The 19,830-nt window shown below is 53.9% G+C and overlaps 2 protein-coding genes across 2 annotated transcripts; one reads left to right on the top strand and one right to left on the bottom strand.

The window, feature by feature from the left end:
• The first annotated feature begins 5,731 nt into the window (after nt 1–5,731).
• Cd72 (CD72 molecule) lies at nt 5,732–13,461 on the top strand. Its single transcript, XM_041667634.1, has 9 exons — nt 5,732–5,860; nt 5,950–6,057; nt 6,612–6,683; nt 7,137–7,226; nt 7,663–7,995; nt 10,974–11,128; nt 11,667–11,776; nt 12,804–12,962; nt 13,210–13,461. Exons 1-8 carry the CDS (start codon nt 5,785–5,787, stop codon nt 12,955–12,957), a joined length of 1,098 nt encoding a protein of 365 aa, XP_041523568.1. The 5' UTR covers nt 5,732–5,784; the 3' UTR covers nt 12,958–12,962; nt 13,210–13,461.
• Tesk1 (testis associated actin remodelling kinase 1) lies at nt 13,441–18,909 on the bottom strand. The gene is made up of 10 exons (XM_041667633.1): nt 17,567–18,909; nt 17,297–17,418; nt 17,116–17,164; nt 16,444–16,590; nt 16,044–16,126; nt 15,807–15,897; nt 15,577–15,660; nt 15,365–15,454; nt 15,108–15,237; nt 13,441–14,622 (listed from the first exon to the last, which is right to left on the bottom strand). The coding sequence occupies exons 1-10, from the start codon at nt 17,768–17,770 to the stop codon at nt 13,736–13,738; spliced, it is 1,887 nt and encodes a 628-aa protein (XP_041523567.1). The 5' UTR covers nt 17,771–18,909; the 3' UTR covers nt 13,441–13,735.
• Nucleotides 18,910–19,830: the final 921 nt, after the last annotated feature.

The raw sequence follows: 19,830 nt of genomic DNA on the forward strand, positions 1-19,830 counted from the left end.
GTGTGACTTTACCTGACAGATGTAGGTGTGCTTTGCTTTAGTGAAGTTCCTTTAGATGGATGATCACCCTTTCTAGCCTGGGAGTCCCAACTTAATTTCAGAGTAACAGGTTTTCTGCCTCCCCCATAATAAGTTTCTCCACTGACACAGTAAGCCGGATCAAGCTGAATTGAAAAAGAGTAACAGGTTTATTGAGCAAAGCAACTCCTGGGCAGGGTCACTGGTCTCAGAGATTGAGGCTAGAGAAGTTGTACACTGGAACTAAAGCAGGGGGGTTTATAGATTGTAGGTGAGGGGTGATGATGTGTTTGCCAAAGCAGGATTTGTGCCCAGGTATGGTCAAAAGCTGAGCGCTTAGGAGGGGACTTGAACGGCTGGCGGCAACAGGGGAGGAATGCAGAACTGGGCTTTTGGGTGCTTTTCCTTTGTTTGGAGATTCTCTGAGCAGGTGGAGTTTGGAGAGAGAGAGGGGGGGAGGGATGGGACTCCCACTGAACACCGGGGACCTCAAAGGAGGCAATTTTCCAGGTAGGGGAAGAAAGACATTCCAGAAGGAGGAAGAGTCAGAGAGGCGAGAGGCAAAAGCTCAACCCTCGCTGGTTTTGAAGGGAAGGGGCCAATAAGCCAGTGAGTCCAGGCAGCTTCCAGAAACCAGTAGAACAAGGAAGCACGTTCCTCTTGAGCCCCCACAAATCTGCCAGCCCTGCAGACACCAGGTTGGCTTTGAACTTGTGACCCTTCTGACTGAATGCTGGGCTGTGATTTTTAGCGGCCTTTGCTGACACTAGTACCTCCTGCTAGTAAAGCCTGGATGGAATTCTAGATTATCTCTTATTTACAGTTAGGAAGTAGTAAGCTGTGGAGACATAGCAAGTTCAATGCCAGCCTGGGCTCCATGAGCCCCTGTCCCCTCCTGCTTCTCTCCTCCCTGCCCAAAGGAAAAGCAGCTGTAACTTGTCCAAAGTGACACAGTGCTGAGCTGATCTTCATATCTGCAGTCATGTGCTGATACCAGAAAACTTACCTCCTGCTGCCAGAGCAAAGTGGCATAAACCTGGTGGCTTAACGGTTATGTTTCCTTTCTGTCTACTTTTCTTAAATTTTTATTTTATACAGGGTCTCTCTGTACCTCTGACTGTACCAGAACTCACTGATATAGACCAGGCTGACCTTGAACTCACAGAGTTCACCTGTATCTACCTCCCCAGTGATGGGGTTAAGGGTGTGCTCCACCAACGTCCAGCTTGGATTGACTCTTAAGGGAAGGGACAATGGTATGGTACATCTTTGTTCTTTACTAGAAATCCCACAGCTGAGCAATACTCTTGTAAGGTTTCAATAGTTATCTATTACCGACCTTCCAGGCAGTGCACAGTGTCCCGTCTTCACCAGGTCAGAGTTAGGACAAAGGTGTCCCCCTCTGCTGACCAGTCATCAAAAGTCCTGCATTTCCAAGCCTGATTCTGCAGGCTGCTGATTCTGAAGGATGGGTCCATCCCCAATGACCTTCTTTTGTTGTGGAGAGACGGCTCAGTGGTTAAAAGCTCTGACTACTCTTGCAGAGAGGACCCAGATTGAATTCTCAGCATCCACGGGGCAGTTCACAACCATCTGTAATTCTAATTCCAGTGCCTTCTTCTGACCTTCTCAGGCACCGGGCAGGCACCCGGTGCACATACATGCAGGCAAAACATCCACATAAAATAAAACGAGTCTGAAAGTTTTACTTAAAAGATAATTAAAAAAATTAAGTATGCGTGCGATGCGTGCGTGCGCGTGTGTGTGTGTGTGCGCGTGCACGAGCGCATGCACAAACCTAAGGAGGCCACAGAACGCAGGACACCCCACGGGATTTCCTGCTGGGGTTACATGCAGTTCTAAGGTGTGAGATGTGGGAACTGAACTTGAGTACCACAAGTAGCAAGAGTAACACATAGTGCTGTTAACCAGCTGAGCGGTCTCCAGCCCCTACAGATACATTGCCTTGTGGGTCCAGAGGCCAGAACGCTGATGACAGTGACAGACTGAATTCAAGGTATCCGAAGGGCTGGCGGATTTGTGAGGGCTCAAGAGGAATGTGCTTCCTTGTTTTACTGGTTTCTGAAAGCTGCCTGGACTCCCTGGCTTATTGGCCCCTTCCCTTTAAAACCAGCAAGGGCTGAGGCTTTTGCCTCTCGCTTCTCTGGCTCTTCCTCCTTTTAGAATGTCTTTCTTCCCCTAACCTTCCTCTGAGGTTCCCTGAAATTAAACTGGAACTCCCAGAATAGAAAGGGTGGCCGCCTATCTAAAGGGCCATTTCTTGAGCATGTCTACATTTTCTCACGTAAAGTCAAATATTCACAGGCATACACACATTGGACTAGTGTATGAACTTCTGGGATGTCCTTAGCCTGTCACCATTATTAGGTTAGGGTCCCCCGAGGCCAGTACTCACAGTGATGCTGAAGGTACAGTCTAGCTCAGAGTCTCCTGATGTCTGCTGGACTTGCATGACCAAAATGACACAGAGCAAGTTCACCGCCGGTCCCCCTGTCCTAGTTAGACAAGCCATTCTCCATAGTAAGCAGAGGGGCGGTCAGGGCAAGGCAAGGCTGTGGTGTTTGTCCACATGGTATCCGATTTCAGGTCATGGTCTGATCTCCAGTGTTCCTGACGTCTGGGCAGTGTGGAGAGCTGAGTCCCAGACGTCTAGGTGTTCAGCTTTGAAAGGTAATGTGAATGCCAATACTGCAGACTTTCATACACACCCAGGAAAGGCGAGAATTGCACCCCCCGATCAATTTCCCCTCTGTAAAACACAAGACCACTTAGAAGTCGATCAAGGTGTACAGACAGCTGCTCTCCTGGGCATCCTCAGGATGTGTCCCATCTCATCCTTGCACTACAAGCTGGCCTAAGACGGACGGGACTGCACAATGTGAAGAGATGGTTCCCCATCACCAGAGGGCTAAGGAGGAGCAAAGCCCAGATCACGCCCGATGAAGACTCTAAGGCCATGCAGGTGAGCTGCGCCCCTCAGCCCAGCTCCAGCTCAGTGACACTTTCTTGGTAATGGCTTGAGGGTCCCTGATGCTGTTTCCAGTGCAAATTAGAAGCCAGGCTTGGGCATCTTCCCTGCCTTACAGGTCATGTTCACCCGTGTACTGGGGTTCTGGAAACTGAGACACCGTCTGTAGTCCATGCCAGTGTCCTAAAGTGGGCCCTGTCCATGCCCACATGGGTACCACGGATGCAGCGCCCTAACTGTCCCCACCCATTCCCGACACCAGCTGCTCTGAACCCTCCCACTCACTCTCGCACGCCCCCACAGGCCCCCAGGGAGTCACCAGTCCGCTGCCAGTATCTGGGGGAGGACCCGAGATGCTGCCTGGAGGAAGGTGCTGGAAACTTTAGTCAAGCAGGCAGGGACCGTTAACAGCTGTTGCAGAGAACCCTTAAAACACAAACGAATCTCAAAAAGGAAGTACTTGTAAAACCTGCTGTCTTGACCTATGATGGATTTTCTGAAGAGGCTCTCTTATCGTTTCCCGTCGTGGCAAAAGATGACAGCTCACACCAGTCACCTCAGCCCACAGGACGCATTGTGTTTCATTGTTTCGTTCTCCAGGGGTGGCTTTGACATAGACACTCCACCCCTCCCACAGACACCCCTAACAGGCCACAAAGTGCGGGGGGGGGGGGGGGGCGGGCTGTGCACACGCGAGCACACACAGACGTATGCGTGCACCTGCCTATCCTCAGATGCTTTGCTCAGGTGACAGTGTGTTTGCCCTTCAGCCCCAGGGGCCACACTTTCTCTGGGGCAGGCAGGCTCCACCAGGCTACTTACTGCAAGAAAGCTCTCCCAACATCACCTGGCCCCGCCCAACACCACCAGTCACATGAGTGGGTAGCACGTGGTGAGGAACTTCACCTTTTCTTTCTTCCTACCCGCAGCTGCAGGACAGCTGGTGGGGGTGGGGCGGGGCGGATGTGGCCCAAAAGGGGGTGGGGTTTTCTCACCTTCATACCTCATCCGGTTCCAACCCCCCCAACCATGAAGGCCTTTTGGGATTCCTTTAACAGGCTATACTGCAGTAAGAGAACAGTAGATAGGCCCTGCGGGCGCTGTTCCGCTCAGCCCCACTGTCAGCCAGGCCTTCTTCACCTACAACAATTTCGTACATTGTGGTCTCCTCTGCAAACGCCTCTGCTCGCTCTGGGTCTCTGTTTCTTTGTGTGTCTTCCTCTGTCTCTGTCTTTGTCTCTCTCTCTCTCTGAGATAGGGTCTCACTATATAACCCTGGCCAGCCTGGAACTCATGGTGTAGACCAGGCTGGCCTCTGGCTCTCAGGCTACATTTGTGCCTGTCTCTGCCTCCTGATTTCTAAGATTGAAGGTGTGTCCCAACACTTGACCCAAGAGGCCATTTTCTCTGGGGATGAACGATGGGGCAATGTTTGGACTGTATGCGTGTCTGTGTGCGCTGGGAAGTGAGGCCAGACCATCATACTCCAGTGTTCCATGGAGCTACACCTCCAGTCCCCAGGACCTCTAACGGAAGAATTACAACAAGGGGGCGTTTCTTTGCCTCACTTCAGCCTAGGAAGCCATGGCCACCTTTTTTTAAGTTTTATTTTATTTTTATGTATATGAGTGTTTTGCTTGTATGTATGTCTGTATACTATGTGCCGGGCTGATGACTGAGGGGTCACAGATGATTGTGAATGGCCATGTGGGCGCTGGGAATGGAACCAGTATTCTTAACCACTGAGCTATCCCTCCAACCCACCGCATCCCTTCTTGAAATCCACGCCCACAGTTTCCTTTCATCCCCCCTAGAAGGGATGTGTGGACTACGGTTGCTCCAGGTTAGCCCTTCAACGCAGCCCAGAGCTGCTCCCGAACCCCTACCGAGTGGACACTGATCCCTGATGTGGCTCTGATGTGGGGACACAGAGGATGCCACAGGATGTTAAGGGAAGGATGCATAACGGAAGCAGACACCTGGTCACAGGTGTGATCAGGAAGACAGCAGGAAAAAGCTGTGAAGTGGGGAATCTGGGTGTTCACAGAGGAAAACCAGCGTGTTCCTGCCTCGCTTTTGTCCTCAAACAAGCCGTCACATTCCCAGGAAAGCTTTCTAGGTTCAGCAAGCAGGAGAGGAGTTAGGCTCACCCCAGAAGTGCTCCATGCTAAATGGGAGACACAAGCCTTATGTAAGCTACCAAACTAAGCACCCAATCCTGCTGAGTCATGCATGGGCCTACTGGAACCCCCAGAATGAGGAGGAGCTAAGGTTCCAGGGTAGGAACCCGCAAACTGATGGTTGAGGATGAAGCTGCAATCTGGAGCAGAGATGGGGACGTGCCCTGGGTCAGCTGAGAACAAAGAAGTCCCAAGTATCCATTGATAGATCTCAGTAAATGGCCATCAGGAGGGGAGTGGCCAACCAGGGAACATACAGGACTGTGTGGATCTTAAGTACTGTGGAGGCCAAAGTGAGTCTAGGATATGTGGGGAGGGGCGCTGGCTGGACACAGGTCCAGGCTAGCTTCAACACCTGTGTTTTGGACCTCCTTGGACCTCCGTGGCCCTTCGTGGTCCTCTGGCTTCAACCCAGGGATCTCTTCTGCTTCGTTGAGTCCATCTGCCAGAAGCCTTCCTCTTTTTTGGTTTGGGGTCATACTGCAAAGCACTGAGCCTTACAGTCACAGAGAACTCAATGCTTAAGGGAGGAGAGTGGCCAGGGAGGTGTGGGCCAGTGGTTTAGCTGGAAGACCTTTGGCAGAAGTGCCAAATGCCATGGCTGACGCCATCACCTACGCAGACCTGCGCTTTGTGAAGATGCCCTTGAAGAACAGCGTCTCTAATCACCTCGGTAAGTCCTGCATATAGCTGCCCTCTTTCATACTCCACCCCCATTCCAGACCTCATTCCTGACTCCTTCTTGGGACCTTTCCTCTTCAGACTGTGAGGCTTACGAGGATGGAGAACTCACCTACGAGAATGTGCAAGTGTCTCCAGTCTCAGGAGGGGCATCAGGCTTGGCTTCCTCTACACTAGTGGACAAAGCAGGTATGGAGGCCCAGGGATGTGTTTATGACAGGCGCCTTTATCTGGGGAGCGAAGAGCAGTCTTGGAGAAAGTGGCAGGGCCTTTCTTGAGGACAAGTTCTCTGAGAGCTAGGGGCAAGATGAACGGTCCCAGAAGGGTCCTCGCGGTAAACTGGGAGCAGGATCAGGGCAGCCAGGTGCGAGATGGGTGGGGAACAAGAGTGGGAAGAGGAATGAGAGTCACGACCCTGAGAAAATGATAAGGAAAGGAGGACCCAGGAGAGAAATGAGGGATATGAGGGAAGTGTGGCGAAAGCAATCCAAGAAGGGCTTCCGGGTAAGGACCTCCCTGCGTGGCAGTTCTGAGGAGCAAGCAGGAGCTGAGCAGGGTCCATCCACAAAACCACCAAAGGCGACAGAGACATGAGTCCCGGGGCGGCAGAGGAAGTACCGAGAGTGACTGTGCCACTGCACTTAGTCCAGGACAGGCCAAGGTCTCAGCATGGTGTGGTACTGGGGAGAAGGGAGGTTACCGGGACTTTCCACCCTCACTTCGGACGCTCCCCTGTTCGGCAGGCGTCAGATCAGAGCAGCAAGCTGCATCCTGGAGCCCCGTGAAGTCGCCCGCTGTAGGGTGGATTTCTCGTTGTGCGTATCCCCACCCCCACCCGACCCCCGCAGCCCCAGCGCGCCATTCACCAGCAGCGCACCCGCGGGTGCCGGGCAGGGATGCCAAACTTCATCCCGGAGGGGTGGGCTGGCTTATGCCCTGTGTTACTCTTTCTGGAAATGAGCCTTTGGGACTTCAACGACAGCTCAGCCACTCCACAACCTACCTCATCCCGCTAGTGATTGTTTGCACCCGGAGTCAATCCGTACCACAAGTCCCTGGGATGGCCCCTAGTCACATGACTCCAGGTCCCTTCCCCTGTATGAAATTTAGCTCCTTCTGTCGGGTAACGCCCCCTCAATCCTTTTCACCAGTTACGATCCCCAGCTCTTATTCCCTGACTGACAAAGTCCACTTTAGGAGTGCTTCCCATCCTCTCAATGAGTATATTTTGCCCTGGGACTGACTGCCTCTCACTCCTGTCCCTTAAGGTCCCGCAGTCGGCTTGCAATACTTCTTGCTGGGCCTTCTCCTGGCCTGTCTGATGTTAGGGGTGGCTGCCATCTGCTTAGGAGTTCGCTGTGAGTATGGGTACCCCATTCCCCACTCATTCTAAACATCTCTTCTCTCCCCCTACTTGGCTTTTCATGGGGAAGGCTCAAAGACACTGTCCCAACATCCTTGGCTTTTGGGTCTGGTTTCCAGCCAGGTCTGTCCTGGAGTGACCTGCCTTCCTAAATTATCCTTACCCATTTAGGAGTTCCTTAAACACTGGGCACCTAGATCTTAAATTTAGCACATAATACAAGAAGTTACAAGAAGCCAAAAAGGTTGATACTATAGTCTTAGAGTACCAGCTGGAAGACGTATCCTCAGTCTCCCTGCTCCCTCGGCCGAGGTTCTTCATATGTAGCCCAGGCTGGCCTCGAACTTGCTATCCTCCTATCTCAGCCTTCCCTAGGCAGGGATACGGGTGTGCGTTGCTACACCCAACCAGTCTCTTCTATGGCCAACCAGATCTGCAGGTGTCTCAGCAATTCCAGCAGGTTACCAGGATTTTGGAAGCCACCAACAGTAGCTTGCAGCAGCAGCTCAAGCAGAAGACAGCTCAGCTGGAGCAGAAGGAGGGGGATCTGCAGGAGTCTCGGACAGAGCTGTCCCTGAGTCAGGACGCTTTACAGGAGAAGCAGAAGATCCATGAGGTCACGGAGCAGCAGCTACAGGCCTGCCAGTCTGAGGGACAGAGGACCAAGGAGAACTTGGAAAGGGAGGAGCAGCAGAGGAGGGACTTGAACCAGAGGCTGGTCAACATGCGGGACACACTGAGGCGCTTTCTTTCCTGTTCCTCAGGTATCTACTCTGGGATCAGGGAGGTGGGGCGGATGGCCTGTGAGGGACAGGCTGAATCCAGGAGTCTCTAGTGGCCAGTCTGCCCAGAGCTCAGTGAGTTGTTCAGGAAAGGGGCCGTGAGCCGGAGCAGGGACTGATCTGGGCCGTGACTTGGTTATTGAGAAGGACCAAGCTGAACACTGGGTTTAGGGGGATGCACTCAGCTCTATGGTGGATCATGTAGCAGGGAAGGAAGTACTCTCCATAGATCCCATATCACATTGTCCAAATCTCTTTCTGACCCAGAGGCATCTAGATGCTTCCACCAAACTTGAGACAACAAGATTGCAGGCACACACTCATGGCTCTCATTTCCGTATGCTCCTGTTCTGGGTGCGTGCGTGAGAACGTGCATTCGCGGGTGCCTTTTCTCTTCCTCTCCCCTCCCCACCCCTGTGTGTGCCATTGCAGATTAGTTTCTGAGATAGAATCTCTCCACTCAACCTCGAGCACGGCTGTGATCAGCTCTACTTTTCCTATGGGTGCTGGGTACCTTAACTAAAGTCCTCACGCTTTTGTGACAAACACATTAACTGCTGAGCCATCTCCCAGCCCCTCTCCTTAACCGTCTTATTTTCCATGACTTCCAGTCCCTGGCCATTCCCATAGCTACACTTCAGACCTTGACATCCCATGGTGCTCATCTGTCCACAGCTGGATGTAGACATCTACTCTGGTTGCAGCTACCCAGCCCAACAGGGCTTTCTACACTTCTCCAGCCTTCCCAAGGCATCCAGCCTGTGGAGTCCCAGTTTTCTTTCTTCCCAACAGCCCTCTCTTATCCTTGCTTCTCTCCCTATCCGTCTTGGGTTCCAGGGTCTATTACCCAATCACTTACTCTTTAGTTCCCTGGTTCTGGTGCACTAGACTGATTAAAAACTCAACCCTGGATGAACCCAGCTGACAACGTAGTCTAGGCCTGCATCAGGTGTGACCCATTGTACAGATGACAGCTTGGTGCCACTGAGGCTCCGCTCTGCAGCAGCCAGTGTGTTTTCCACAGGGACTCCTTCCCCACTGCTTTTCCAGCATGTTCAGTGGGGGCCACCACCATCAGCTCATCAGAATGGTTCCACCAAGTCTATCTGGGCATTTTGTGTTCTGCAGATCCCGATCTTTTTAGGACAACTGCCACAGCTGGGTGTTCTTCTTAACTACCCTCACCCGACCCAAATGGAGGACAATCTTCACAATGGCACCAATTCCCCCTTGTCCATTTTCGTGTGTCTGTGTTGCATGTGTATATGTATGCATGCATTTGTGTGTGCACATGTCGATGCAGAGATTCATCCTTGATTGCTCGTCTACTTTATTCATTGAGGCAGGATCTCTCAATCAGACCCAGAGTGCATCAATATGGCTATAGCCAGCTTTCTGTGGGGATTCTCTGAGGTGCCTTCCAAGGCAGGTCAGATAGGATGGTGGCCACTCACCTGGTACTGGATGGTGGCCACTCACCTGGTACTCACTTGGGGTCTAGTGACTTTTCTACTGCTGTGACAAAACACCAAGACCAAGGCAACCTTGGGTCTGTGGTTTCAGCGGGTCAGAGTCCATGATGGAGGAGCAAACACATGGCAACAGGAACAGCTGAGAGCTCGCAGCTTGTGTCTCAAGTGGGAGACAGAGAGAGTACGTGGGAGTAGGAGTCTTCTGAAACCTATCAAAGCCTGCCTCCACTGACACACCTTCTTCCACAGGCCACACCTCCTAGTCCTTCCCAAACAGTTCCACCAACTGGGGACCAAACACTCAAATATATGCGCCTATGAGGGCCATTCTGTTCAAGCTACCACATTCAGGTTTCTGGGGAAATCCTAAAAACCCATAAATCTGACCATGCTGTCCCAGCCAGGCCATGCCATTCTAATTAGTTATCTAGGCAGTGATGGGCTAACACACTCCAGTATGTGCACAGACATGAGATGTGGAGAGAGAGAGCAAAACTCCTCTATGCAAAATCCGACATTATTTTTCTCTTCCTCATAATGTAACAAAAGAATCCTGAGTCAGACATGGTGACCACACTCGTAACTTCAGCATTTAGGAAGCTAAGGCAAGAGGATGAGGAATTTGAGCCCAGCCTAGACTACATGATGAGATCTGTCTCTCTCTCTCTCTCTCTCTCTCTCTCTCTCTCTCTCACACACACACACACACACACACACACACACAGAACTTTCAAGACCTTTCAGCATGTTTTTTATTCTCACTCTCTTCAAGTCACACCAAATCAAAAAATCTTTAAGTCACAATGCAGATCAATAGGGGAAGTGTGATGGAGACATAAGAAAATGTAGATAGGAGAGGGGGCAGGAATAGGGAATGCTTTCTGAGTGACTGGAGCGAGAACTGATGGATCAAATGGAAATAGGAAAGGTGACTGGGATCAAGAGCAGAGTGGAGTGTGGGATGTTAAGGAGGATGTTTATCCCTTAAAGGTAACCTGGAAATCAACAGAAATAGGTGTCTTTAAGTGGGAATATGGAAATGGATAGTGTTCATAACTTCAGAAAAAGGGGAACCAAGTCTGTCTGCTTATGGGAGTTGTGGCAAGAGATGTTGCCAGGGGCTGGAGGAGTGAGGCAAACTTTGAATGTGCAGTGGAGATGTGTTAAGGAGTAAATGGAATGAATGAATGAATGAGTGAATGAATGAGAAGTCCTTTGACCAATGTGGAAGCCCAGGCAAGGTTGACCAGTGTTAGGGCAGATTTTAACCTTTCGGAAGCCAGGGACAGGAACACTAGCTCCATTAAAATAAGCTTCCCATATCATTAAGAAGTACAACATTTCCCGAAAAGGCAAAAAGCTTGCAAAGATGAAGAGCTAAAGTTGATGAAGATATTAGAGTAGACCCGAGGGACTACTGTTAGCAACCAGCTGGCCAACTAGTCACCTTACTCCAAGTGTGGCTGTCATATTCCTTCTGCCTTGTAGACACCTGCTGTCCGCTGGGATGGACACAGCATGAGGGAAGATGCTTTTACATCTCACACACTCTCAGGAGTTGGCAAGAGAGCCAGAAATACTGCACATCTCTGTCCTCCCAACTGGCTTCCGTAGCCAAAGAATCGGATAAGTATCCTTATCAAGTGAGCATGCCCTTCTCCATATCCTGAAGTGGGTGCCACTGGTAAAGGGAGGTGTGTCATTGAGTCAGGAACAGCAGTGCACGGCTGCCACATGCCATGGTTTGCATTGCTTCCCCGTGACAGATATGGACAGTCACACCATTTGCCAGGAGATGAGCCACTGGCTTTGGCATCCTCAGTCTTGTGTTGTCCCATGGCTCCTATTGCTTAGCACTGGTGAGAGGTGAATCCTGAACCTCTCCACTTTAGTGTGTGCCGTGCTGGCCTGCCCTTGCCTCTCAGGGGAGTGGGGCCAGACCCGGACGCTCCATTGCCTGAGACCAGAAGTTCAGACTGACTCCATTCCAGATTCTTACTCAGCTGAGAGGTGAAATGGAGAGTGGGCTGTATCTGGCAGCCCTGCAAGGATGCAGGAGCAATTAATTCGTGTACTAAATGGGCGAGGTCTCTTGCTAAGTAAACTCTTAAGCCTCCTAGGGTGTCCCCATTTTGTTCCACGTTCTCACTACTTTTCACACACCTCTCTGAATCCCCTCAGGTCTCTCTGCCCAATGGCTTAGGGGAGTTGCTAAATGATTCAAAGTCATATTGGATCCAGCAGCCAAACCAAAATGAAGAAAACCATTGGCAAGCTAAGAAGAATTTGAGGTATTGTCAACTCAGTCTCTCATAGATATTTCTTCCCTAAACTCCGCTCCCAAAACTCTTCCACAAATCAGCATTGTAATTTGTTTCTTCTACTTAACTGTTTAAGATAGTCTTGATTTAAAAATGTGTGTTGAGGAGGGATGCCATGTGGCAGGCAGGAGTCAGTTCTCTCCTGCCATGTGGTCCTCAGGGACTACTCTCGGGTCACTGGGCTTAGTGCCTTGACCTGCTAAGTCTTTGCATGGACCTGCACTCTTCTTCCACATTCCACCCACAGCGCCTGGAGGTCTCTAGCACATACTTAAGAAAGTTGCAATGGCATATTCCTGTAATCCTAGCACCTAGGAGGTTGAGGTAGGACTGGGAGTTAAGGCCAGCCTGTGCCACACAGCAAGACTCCCCTTCTCAAAAAAACAAAAACAAAAACAGCCAGGCGGTGGTGGCACACGCCTTTTAATACCAGCATTTGGGAGGCAGAGGCAGGTGGATCTCTGTGAGTTTGAGGCCAGCCTGGTCCACAGAACAAGTTCCAGGACAGGCTCCAAAGCCACAGAGAAACCCTGTCTTGAAAAACAAAACAAAACCCAAAACAAAAAAGGAATTAGTAGGTTGAGGTCTGTGTCATCTGTCACAGCCAGTGAGAAGTGCTGCTGGCCTTGAACTCTCTAAGCCTTGACAAGCTGCCCAAACTGCAGCTGCGCTTGCTTAGCCCACGCCAACTGGGCCACTAGAACTGCCCCAAGCAGAGAGCAGCAGAATGAGTAGCTGTGGCTACTTCATGTCCCATGATTTTGAGATGGTCCTGTCTTACTATGTAGTGTGGCCTGCCTGTCTCCTGGGTTTAAGGCATTAAAGGCATACGCCAGTGAACCCATCTCCTTAGGTGGAGTTTTCATCTTTTATGACTTTGGTAAGCTTTCTTCCATGGCCTTAAGGGCTGTTTGAGCTGAAGTTCAGAAAATAAGGGGAAAGGAGGGGATCAGAGTGTATTCCAATTCTACTTGCCGTATCTTATACAATCTTACAGATCACCTGTATCTTATTCTCAAAGCTCATATTGTATGAAGCTAGTGAAATGGTATGAATCATGGCAAAGATATCTCTCAAAGTGTACAGACTCTTATCCTGGCATTTGTGAGCTGGAAGCTTTCCGGTTTCCTGATGGGGATCACCTGCACTGAAACGGGTAAGCACGGGGGATGGAGAGCGGGCATAGTTGTGTGCATGGGGACAGAGGCCCAGAGGACAGAGGGAAAATCTGTTCCCAAATTTGTCAAATCCACAATCTCCAGTGGCTCAGTCTGCTTATGTAGGGCCAGCCTAGGCAGGGAAAGGGGACAGGTACATCCTGAACAGGGGAGCAGGAAGACAGGGTGAACTGGATGAGGGTTAGTGACAGTCACCTAGAGCTTGCTGCTGCTTTATTTTTCCAGACACAGGAACAAGAGCTTGTGACCTACATCCTTAACCTGTGGCCTGCGATTCCTCAAGCATTCCCTTACTCTAGGGCATGCTCAGCTAAGGGCTGATCCTGGCCTGGCAACCTGCTGCCTGCTTCAAAGTCGCCCAGAAACTGGACTATTCCTGGGAAGGGAGTGGACTTGGCCTCCCTTAAGAACTTCCCAAACTGGAGATGGGTCAGGGGAGGAGGGCGCACCGCTGAGTGGATGGATGGCCCGGAGCCAGCCAGGCAGTTTTATTGAAATATTTTTAAATAATTTGCACGTGTTAGTCTTGTGTGTCAGCAATGCTGTGTCTAGTTCAGTGATCCCCATGGGAAGGCGAACCCAGGGGTCAGATAGGAAGTGCTCTGTCCATTGGGACCATGCTGAGGCTCCCCTAGACGGGGAGAAGAGCCAGTCAGCCCATCTGGGGCTGGCATTGTCCAGCAAGTGCGCTCTGTCCTTACAGGCTATCCTGAAGGCCAAGGCTGGAAGCCTGAGGTCGCAGGCCTCACTGCTAAGAGCGTGCCCCAGGCAGCTGCAGGCTGGGTGTGGGTGGCTTGGCATGGTGCCCTCGGTGGCAGAGAAGACTGCCCGCCTCACAGTTCAGGTTGCGGTAGCGGGCAACAGCTGGGGTGGGGCGGGGGCACATGGATAGGAAGCCAAAGCTGAAGGGGCCAAGGCAGCAGCCAGGGCAGGGCAGGCCCTCCTCGGGCTCCCGAGGAGCTGATGGGGGTGGCGAGGGTTCTGTCCGCTCCAGGGCTGCTGCCCGGGGAAGGCTATGCTGTGCTCGGTTCCAGGGCTCCCCAGTCCATCCTTGCGGGGAACTGACCACCACAGCAGGGGGGTTATTATTGAGGGGAGGTCCTGATCTGGGAGACCAGGGTTGAGAGGCTGAGGAATAAGTACTGATGAAGTTGTCAGTGGCCACAGCCAGAGGCAGCTGGGGAGCTGGCCCTGGGGGCTCTGGCTCGGGGCTGCTGCCCTCACATTCCATCTTTTCTTCAGCAGAGGGGCCCACGGGGAAAGGGCCAGGACCTGGCAGTGCAGTCTCCATCCGCCGGGGGAGCTCAGGGGATGAAGGTAGTGAGCGACAGCGGCGGGCAGGGGTCTCAGGCTGGACCAAGGTCTCTGGAGTAGTCACCAAGGGCAGCTGGGTAGAGGTCAGTGGTGATGGCGGTACCAGGGGCAGTGGAGTGGCCGGCTTGCAGGGTGTGTCCAGGAGTTTGATCTTGCCACCCCTGAGGTCTTCCCGCAGTGAGAAGGGGTTGACTCGTGTTAGATTGTCCCCCCAACTGGGAGGTGATTCTGGTGAAGGTGGCAGGAAGAGGTCTGACCGGCTACGGGAGAGCCGGGGGTCTGGCCTGGGAAGTGTGGCAGAGGGACCTCCTCTTGAAACAGACCCTGTAGAAAGAAAGGTAGGTGTGTTTTCTGCATCTGCTCACAAAGATTGAGGCCCTTATTTCCTAGGAAGGTGGTGGGGCAAGAGCTGAGAGAGGGTGCCCTACAGGTGCTCTGGAAGGGAGGGCTGCTATTTCCAGCTACCATTTTCCTTAGGGGAAAAAAAAAGATGTACTCATGTCTATGTGTACTCCTGTGTGAACCATAGGATGATGGAGCTGGAGGTGGAGGTCAGAGGTCAGAGGAGACTTTCAGGACTCGGGTCCTTATGCAAGCGCCTCGACCTGATGACCAGCAGCCCCTCCCCCAGCTACCTTTCTACTTTTTCTTCCCTACCTCTGCTCCCTTGGGCTGAGAAGCCTCTCCATCCTACCCCACTTCACCTGACTCCAAGTCTTTCCAAAACCAGTAGATCCCCTCAGCCTCCTCCAGACAACTGATTCTCAGGAGAGGCAGGACTTCTGTTGGGTAAGGTCATGCTCACTTACCCTGATTGTACGTCAACGGAGCCTTAGTGAGGGGCGTCTTGGAGAGGGGAGCAGGCTCAGGCAGCTGCTCCAGGATCTGCTCCAGGTGCTGGGTGATCTCAGTAAAAGGGGCACGGGTGCTGGGTTCCATCTGATGGGTAAAGACAGGGCAGCTCCACTCGAGGCTCAGGAAGAGGGGAAGTTCCCCTCCCCTTCTCACCCAGGACTTAGAAGACAACTCATGGATGGGGAGGGATGGGGTGGGGCGGGAAGCTTACGCTGCAGCAGTGGATGGCCAGAAGCAGGAAAGGCAGTGGGCAGTCATTTCCCACCAGTGTTCGAAAAGCAGGCACATCCAGGCCAAAGTCCTGTGGGGACAGAGGAGGAACTACCAACTTAGCCTTCCTTGTCTGTCTGTGCCCCCTGTGAGGACGTCAGCCTCCAGGGAGCCCTCATGGTTATGAGGCACCTAGTGTGGAGGTTACTTTACCTCAGTGCGGGGCAGGTAGTCAGGGTCCGCAGGTACTCGGGCAATGAGTTCACAGAGGACAATCCCAAAGGCGAAGACGTCAGCCTGGAGGTGGGAGATGGGCCATGCCAGGGGGCGGAGCTGGCAGTTATCTTGTGTGGGAAGGGTGACAGTGAGGGATATGGAGAAGGGGGAGGTCCTGAGTATTTAGTAGGTTGTTGTTGCATAGGGCTCTCTTCAAGGGCTCTTACCTTTTCATCATACAGCTCTCCCCGCAACACCTCTGGAGCCATCCAATACGGGGAGCCCACCACAGCCAACGGCTCCTTCCTTGCCCCTTCCCTGCAGGAGCAGGGCAGTCAGAACCTCCTGTTCAGATATCTCCCCCCAGGAAAAGAGGATGGGGTGAGCCCTCTCCCCACCCACAGAAAATGTCACTGTATAGGGGATCCCTGGGAGGCTTGGGGTATGAAGGGCATTCACCTCACCTATACACAGGAATCTTTTCAGCTAGTCCAAAGTCACCCACGACAGCTGTGAAGCCTCGGTCTTCCCTTCGGACCAGACAGTTCTGACACACACATAGGCATCCTCACACACCCATCACCTGTTCTCTGGTCTCCCAGTGTATACCCAAAGCCCAGTGTCTTCACCTCAACCTTCCCTCCCAGTTCTCCAACGCACCCCATTATCGCGATGTCACTCAACACTCGGTGTGACACCTCGTTCCTCACAGCACTCCTAGCCCTGTTCTTTAACAATTTCCAGCACTCTGTCACCCCAACATCTGAGCATATCTACTACCCCACATGCCAACATCCACAGGCCGATCATGGCTTCATAGGCACAAACCCTCTTTCATTTTCCCGCCCACCTTGGCCAGCCTACCTTGGATGTGAGGTCTCGGTGAAACACACCTTTGGCATGTAGGTACCGTAGGCCTTGGGCAATGTCCAGTGCTAGGTGGAGCCTGACTGGCCAAGATAGGGGTTCTGGGGAGCTCAGCAGCTGTTCAAGGGTGCCCCCATTCATATACTGGGAACACAGGGAAAAGAGAAGAGGAATGACTGTCAAGGGGTCAATCTGTATTCTATGTCTGCCACTCATGAGCCAGGTGACACTCACAAAGATGAGAAGAGCCAGCCCTAAGGTTCCCACTTATAGCCTAGGCTGCCACCCTGTCCATCACAGTAGCACGATGTGTAGCTAGTTATGCCAGCTAGCGCATTTAAATAAATCAGATATTCCGCCACAGTAGCTCTTGCTTTAGCCAGGCCCATTTGTGGCTGGTGGCTCCTGTGTGGCCACAGATACAAAATATCTCCATCACGGCAGAAAGTTCTATGGGTCAGGCACTGTTCTCAGGGATACACGGAATGACTAGCTGAGGATTCTGATGTGGTGTGCCCAAAGGAAGTTCAGGAAGCCTCCTGCTGGAGGAGGTCCCAAGGTCCCGGGTGGCTCCTATTTAATCTTCCCGCAAATCCACCAAGCCCTCTGACACTTCCACTTGGAGGTGTGGTGCCTTCCCTCTTTCCTGGCCTACACCTAGTTGCTTACCTCCGTAAGAGCGTGCAGCTGCCCCTGGTGCACACAGACCCCCATGAACCTGAAAGACGATAGAAGGGGTAGGCTGTGAGAGCCTGGGCTCCACCGCATCTCCCTCCTTCTCCGAGGGACCTTTCCTTTTCCCTCCTGCCCAGCAAGCTGCCCAGTAAGAGGCTAGGCCATTCACCCTAACCTGAGGATGTTAGGGTGCCGGAGCCGGTTCATCAGCTGCACCTCCCTTAGCGTGTTGCTCCGGTTACTGGGGAGCTTGTTCATCTTCAGCACCATGACTTGCCCCGACTGTCGGTGCCGAACCTGGGGGCGGCAAGGATCGGTGTGTGCCGGGCAAGTTGGGTGGCTAGCTCAAGTACTGGATCTCTAACCCAGGCTGTGGGCCTCCAAGTTCTAGCCTCCCGTCGAAGGCTCGGTCCCGCCCCTCTACCCTCTCGTCTGTGGGTCCTACCTTGTAGACCTCAGAGAAGAAACCGGCCCCGATCTTCTCTGCGCAGTCGAAATCGTCCACACGCGCCAGGCTGGACACGGCGCTGCGGAGGGCCCGGTAGGAGGAGGGCCGGCCCCTGCCCGGGCCTCCGCCTGCGCCCCCCGGCCCCTCCCCCGGCGCCTCTCCCGGCCCGGGGCCCCGCAGTGGGGGCCGTTCCCCGGCCATGGCCGGGCCCCCAGCCCAGGCCTGCTTCACATGGCCGGGTCCCCGGGACCCGGGCAGGCCGCGCTCGCCATGGGCGCCGGCCCAGTCCGATCCCGGGTGCCGGGACTCCCGCCTGGAGGACGGAGGACCTGCCGAAGGTCCTGGGCCCGCCCCCGCCGCGCTGGCGAGCTGGGCCCGGTGGAACGCCGCGGCTCTCCGCTCTGCACGGGGCCTGGGCCTGGGCCGGGCGGCGGCGGCGCTCCGGGGCGCCGGCGGGCGGGCTCCCCGCGGGCGGAGGCGGGCGGGCGGCTGCTGCTCCGCTTCGCCGCCGGGCTCAGGCTGCGCGGCCTGCCCGGGGCGGGGCTGGGCCCGGTTTGCGTTTAACTCCTCGGAGCCCCGGCTGCGCCCCGGCCACGCCCCCTCAGGTACGCACTCGCGCGTAGGCCGGGCGTGAAGAACGGGGGGGTCTTAGGGTTGGACGGCGGGCGCGGGGCGGCCTCCGCCCTGGGCTGCACCGATCAAGCCCGCTGCCTGCCTGGCCTGCGTCCCACCCCGACTGCCCATTTCTAGGGTCTTCGGACCCCGACACCCTTAATCTCGGGGCTCGCTAACACCTGTCCTCTCGGGCGGCCGTGGTCGGCGGTGTAGGGAGCCTCTGGCCGCATCCCTGCCCTGCCCCGACCCCTCCTCACTCCATCCCGATTCCCCTAAGGGAAGTTCAGATTCCGGGGTTCCTCCCGCTGAACACCCCCTTACTTCTTTGTCCTAATGACCCTCTCCAAGAGCAGCCTCCACCTGCAGGGGAGCCCCTCCCTCCGCCAGAGCCCACCCCTCGGCGAGATCCCGCTCCTCGGAGGCCGCTGTCCTTCAGGGGGACCTTTCCTGGGGATGACACTGCCACCTCCGTGTGTGCCCCGAGCCCCTCGACGCTGCACCCCTCTTCTTTGTGTTCCTCTCGCTAAGCGAGCCCTCTCCGGGGCTCTCGGCTCGCCACTGTGTCCCTCCTCTCAAGGTGACTCCTCCCCTCGCGATCGCCCAGCCCGCGGCCGTGTGACCCCTTCAGCAGGTGGCGCCCCGGGTCGCGGAGCAGCGAGTGTGCCCCCTCAGGCCAGGGGAGGAGGTGCAGAGGCTCCCACAGCCGTTGGGCTTCTCGGCGTGCGCACGCCCAGTCTCGGGACGTGGCTTTCGCTGCGCCCCACGTTTCCGGCTCGGCCACGGGCTCCTCCCCCTCAAGGTCGTCGGGGAACTGGCCAATCAGCGCCGGGGTTGCGTGACGTCACTGCACCCCGGCGGCTGTCTCCAGGCCTGCAGCCGTGGGTCTCCTGCCACCTCGCGGCGGCGTGGAGCGCGGCGGGAGAGGCTGTGACGGTGCAAGGCGGACTTGAGGGGGTAGTGCACCGTATAAGGGCAAGAATCGCGCAGGTTTGGAGAGAGAATAGAGCCATGTTCCAGAGACAGTGGGGTAGGTCGATGCTTGTTCAGTTTTCCGGGGACCTTGGTCTCAGCAAAAACATACTCTTCACATTACATGAGAGTTAATTGAGAACCTGTTGGTGATCTTTTGGGTAGAGATTGGGCCCGGCTTTGAACTCATGAAGACTCCTCCTGTAGTGGGATTCCAAGTATGTGCTACCATGCCTGGAGGGAATTGGTTTTCTGTAGTTCGTGCAGGGTCTAGAGACACTCGAAATGTGTGTCTATAGAATAATCACCCCCTTCATAGTAAGCTTAACCGACACTGTATTCATATTTGAGGTAATATTAATGTTGGTGACAGTAATCTCGGGCCGAAGAGCTGGTTGTAGTGAGGGAGAATGTTTTGGAAGGAGGCCGTGTGGTGGTTCCGTCTGCTGGGGCTAGAGACTGAACTAGGGCAGGACTAACGAAAGAGAGAATGTTAGCTAGTTTGGGAGGTGCGATAGCAAACCCCGTGGGGGAAACTGCTGCAGCCAGTGCTCCCTTAGGTTTCTAGCTCACTGGGTGATGGCACCCGTCTTTAAAAGTTGATGCTGATGCGGGTGGGAGGAAGATTATTGTCATCTCTCTCTCTCTCTCTCTCTCTCTCTCTCTCTCTCTCTCAC

The sequence above is a fragment of the Microtus oregoni genome, unplaced genomic scaffold (genome assembly GCF_018167655.1).
Source record: "Microtus oregoni isolate MIOR12 unplaced genomic scaffold, Mior012 000017F_ref0000208, whole genome shotgun sequence".
NCBI classification, from domain to species: Eukaryota; Metazoa; Chordata; class Mammalia; order Rodentia; family Cricetidae; genus Microtus; species Microtus oregoni.

Coding starts and splice junctions, on each gene's coding strand:
- Cd72 (XM_041667634.1), top strand. CDS start 5,785: ATGGCTGACGCCATCACCTACGCAGACCTGCGCTTTGTGAAGATGCCC. Junction 6,684..7,136: donor TGTAGGGTGGATTTCTCGTT/GTGCGTATCCCC, acceptor CTGTCCCTTAAG/GTCCCGCAGTCGGCTTGCAA. Junction 11,777..12,803: donor CAAGCTAAGAAGAATTTGAG/GTATTGTCAACT, acceptor ACAATCTTACAG/ATCACCTGTATCTTATTCTC.
- Tesk1 (XM_041667633.1), bottom strand. CDS start 17,770: ATGGCCGGGGAACGGCCCCCACTGCGGGGCCCCGGGCCGGGAGAGGCG. Junction 15,661..15,806: donor GAGAGCTGTATGATGAAAAG/GTAAGAGCCCTT, acceptor TCCCACCTCCAG/GCTGACGTCTTCGCCTTTGG. Junction 15,455..15,576: donor ACTACCTGCCCCGCACTGAG/GTAAAGTAACCT, acceptor CTGTCCCCACAG/GACTTTGGCCTGGATGTGCC.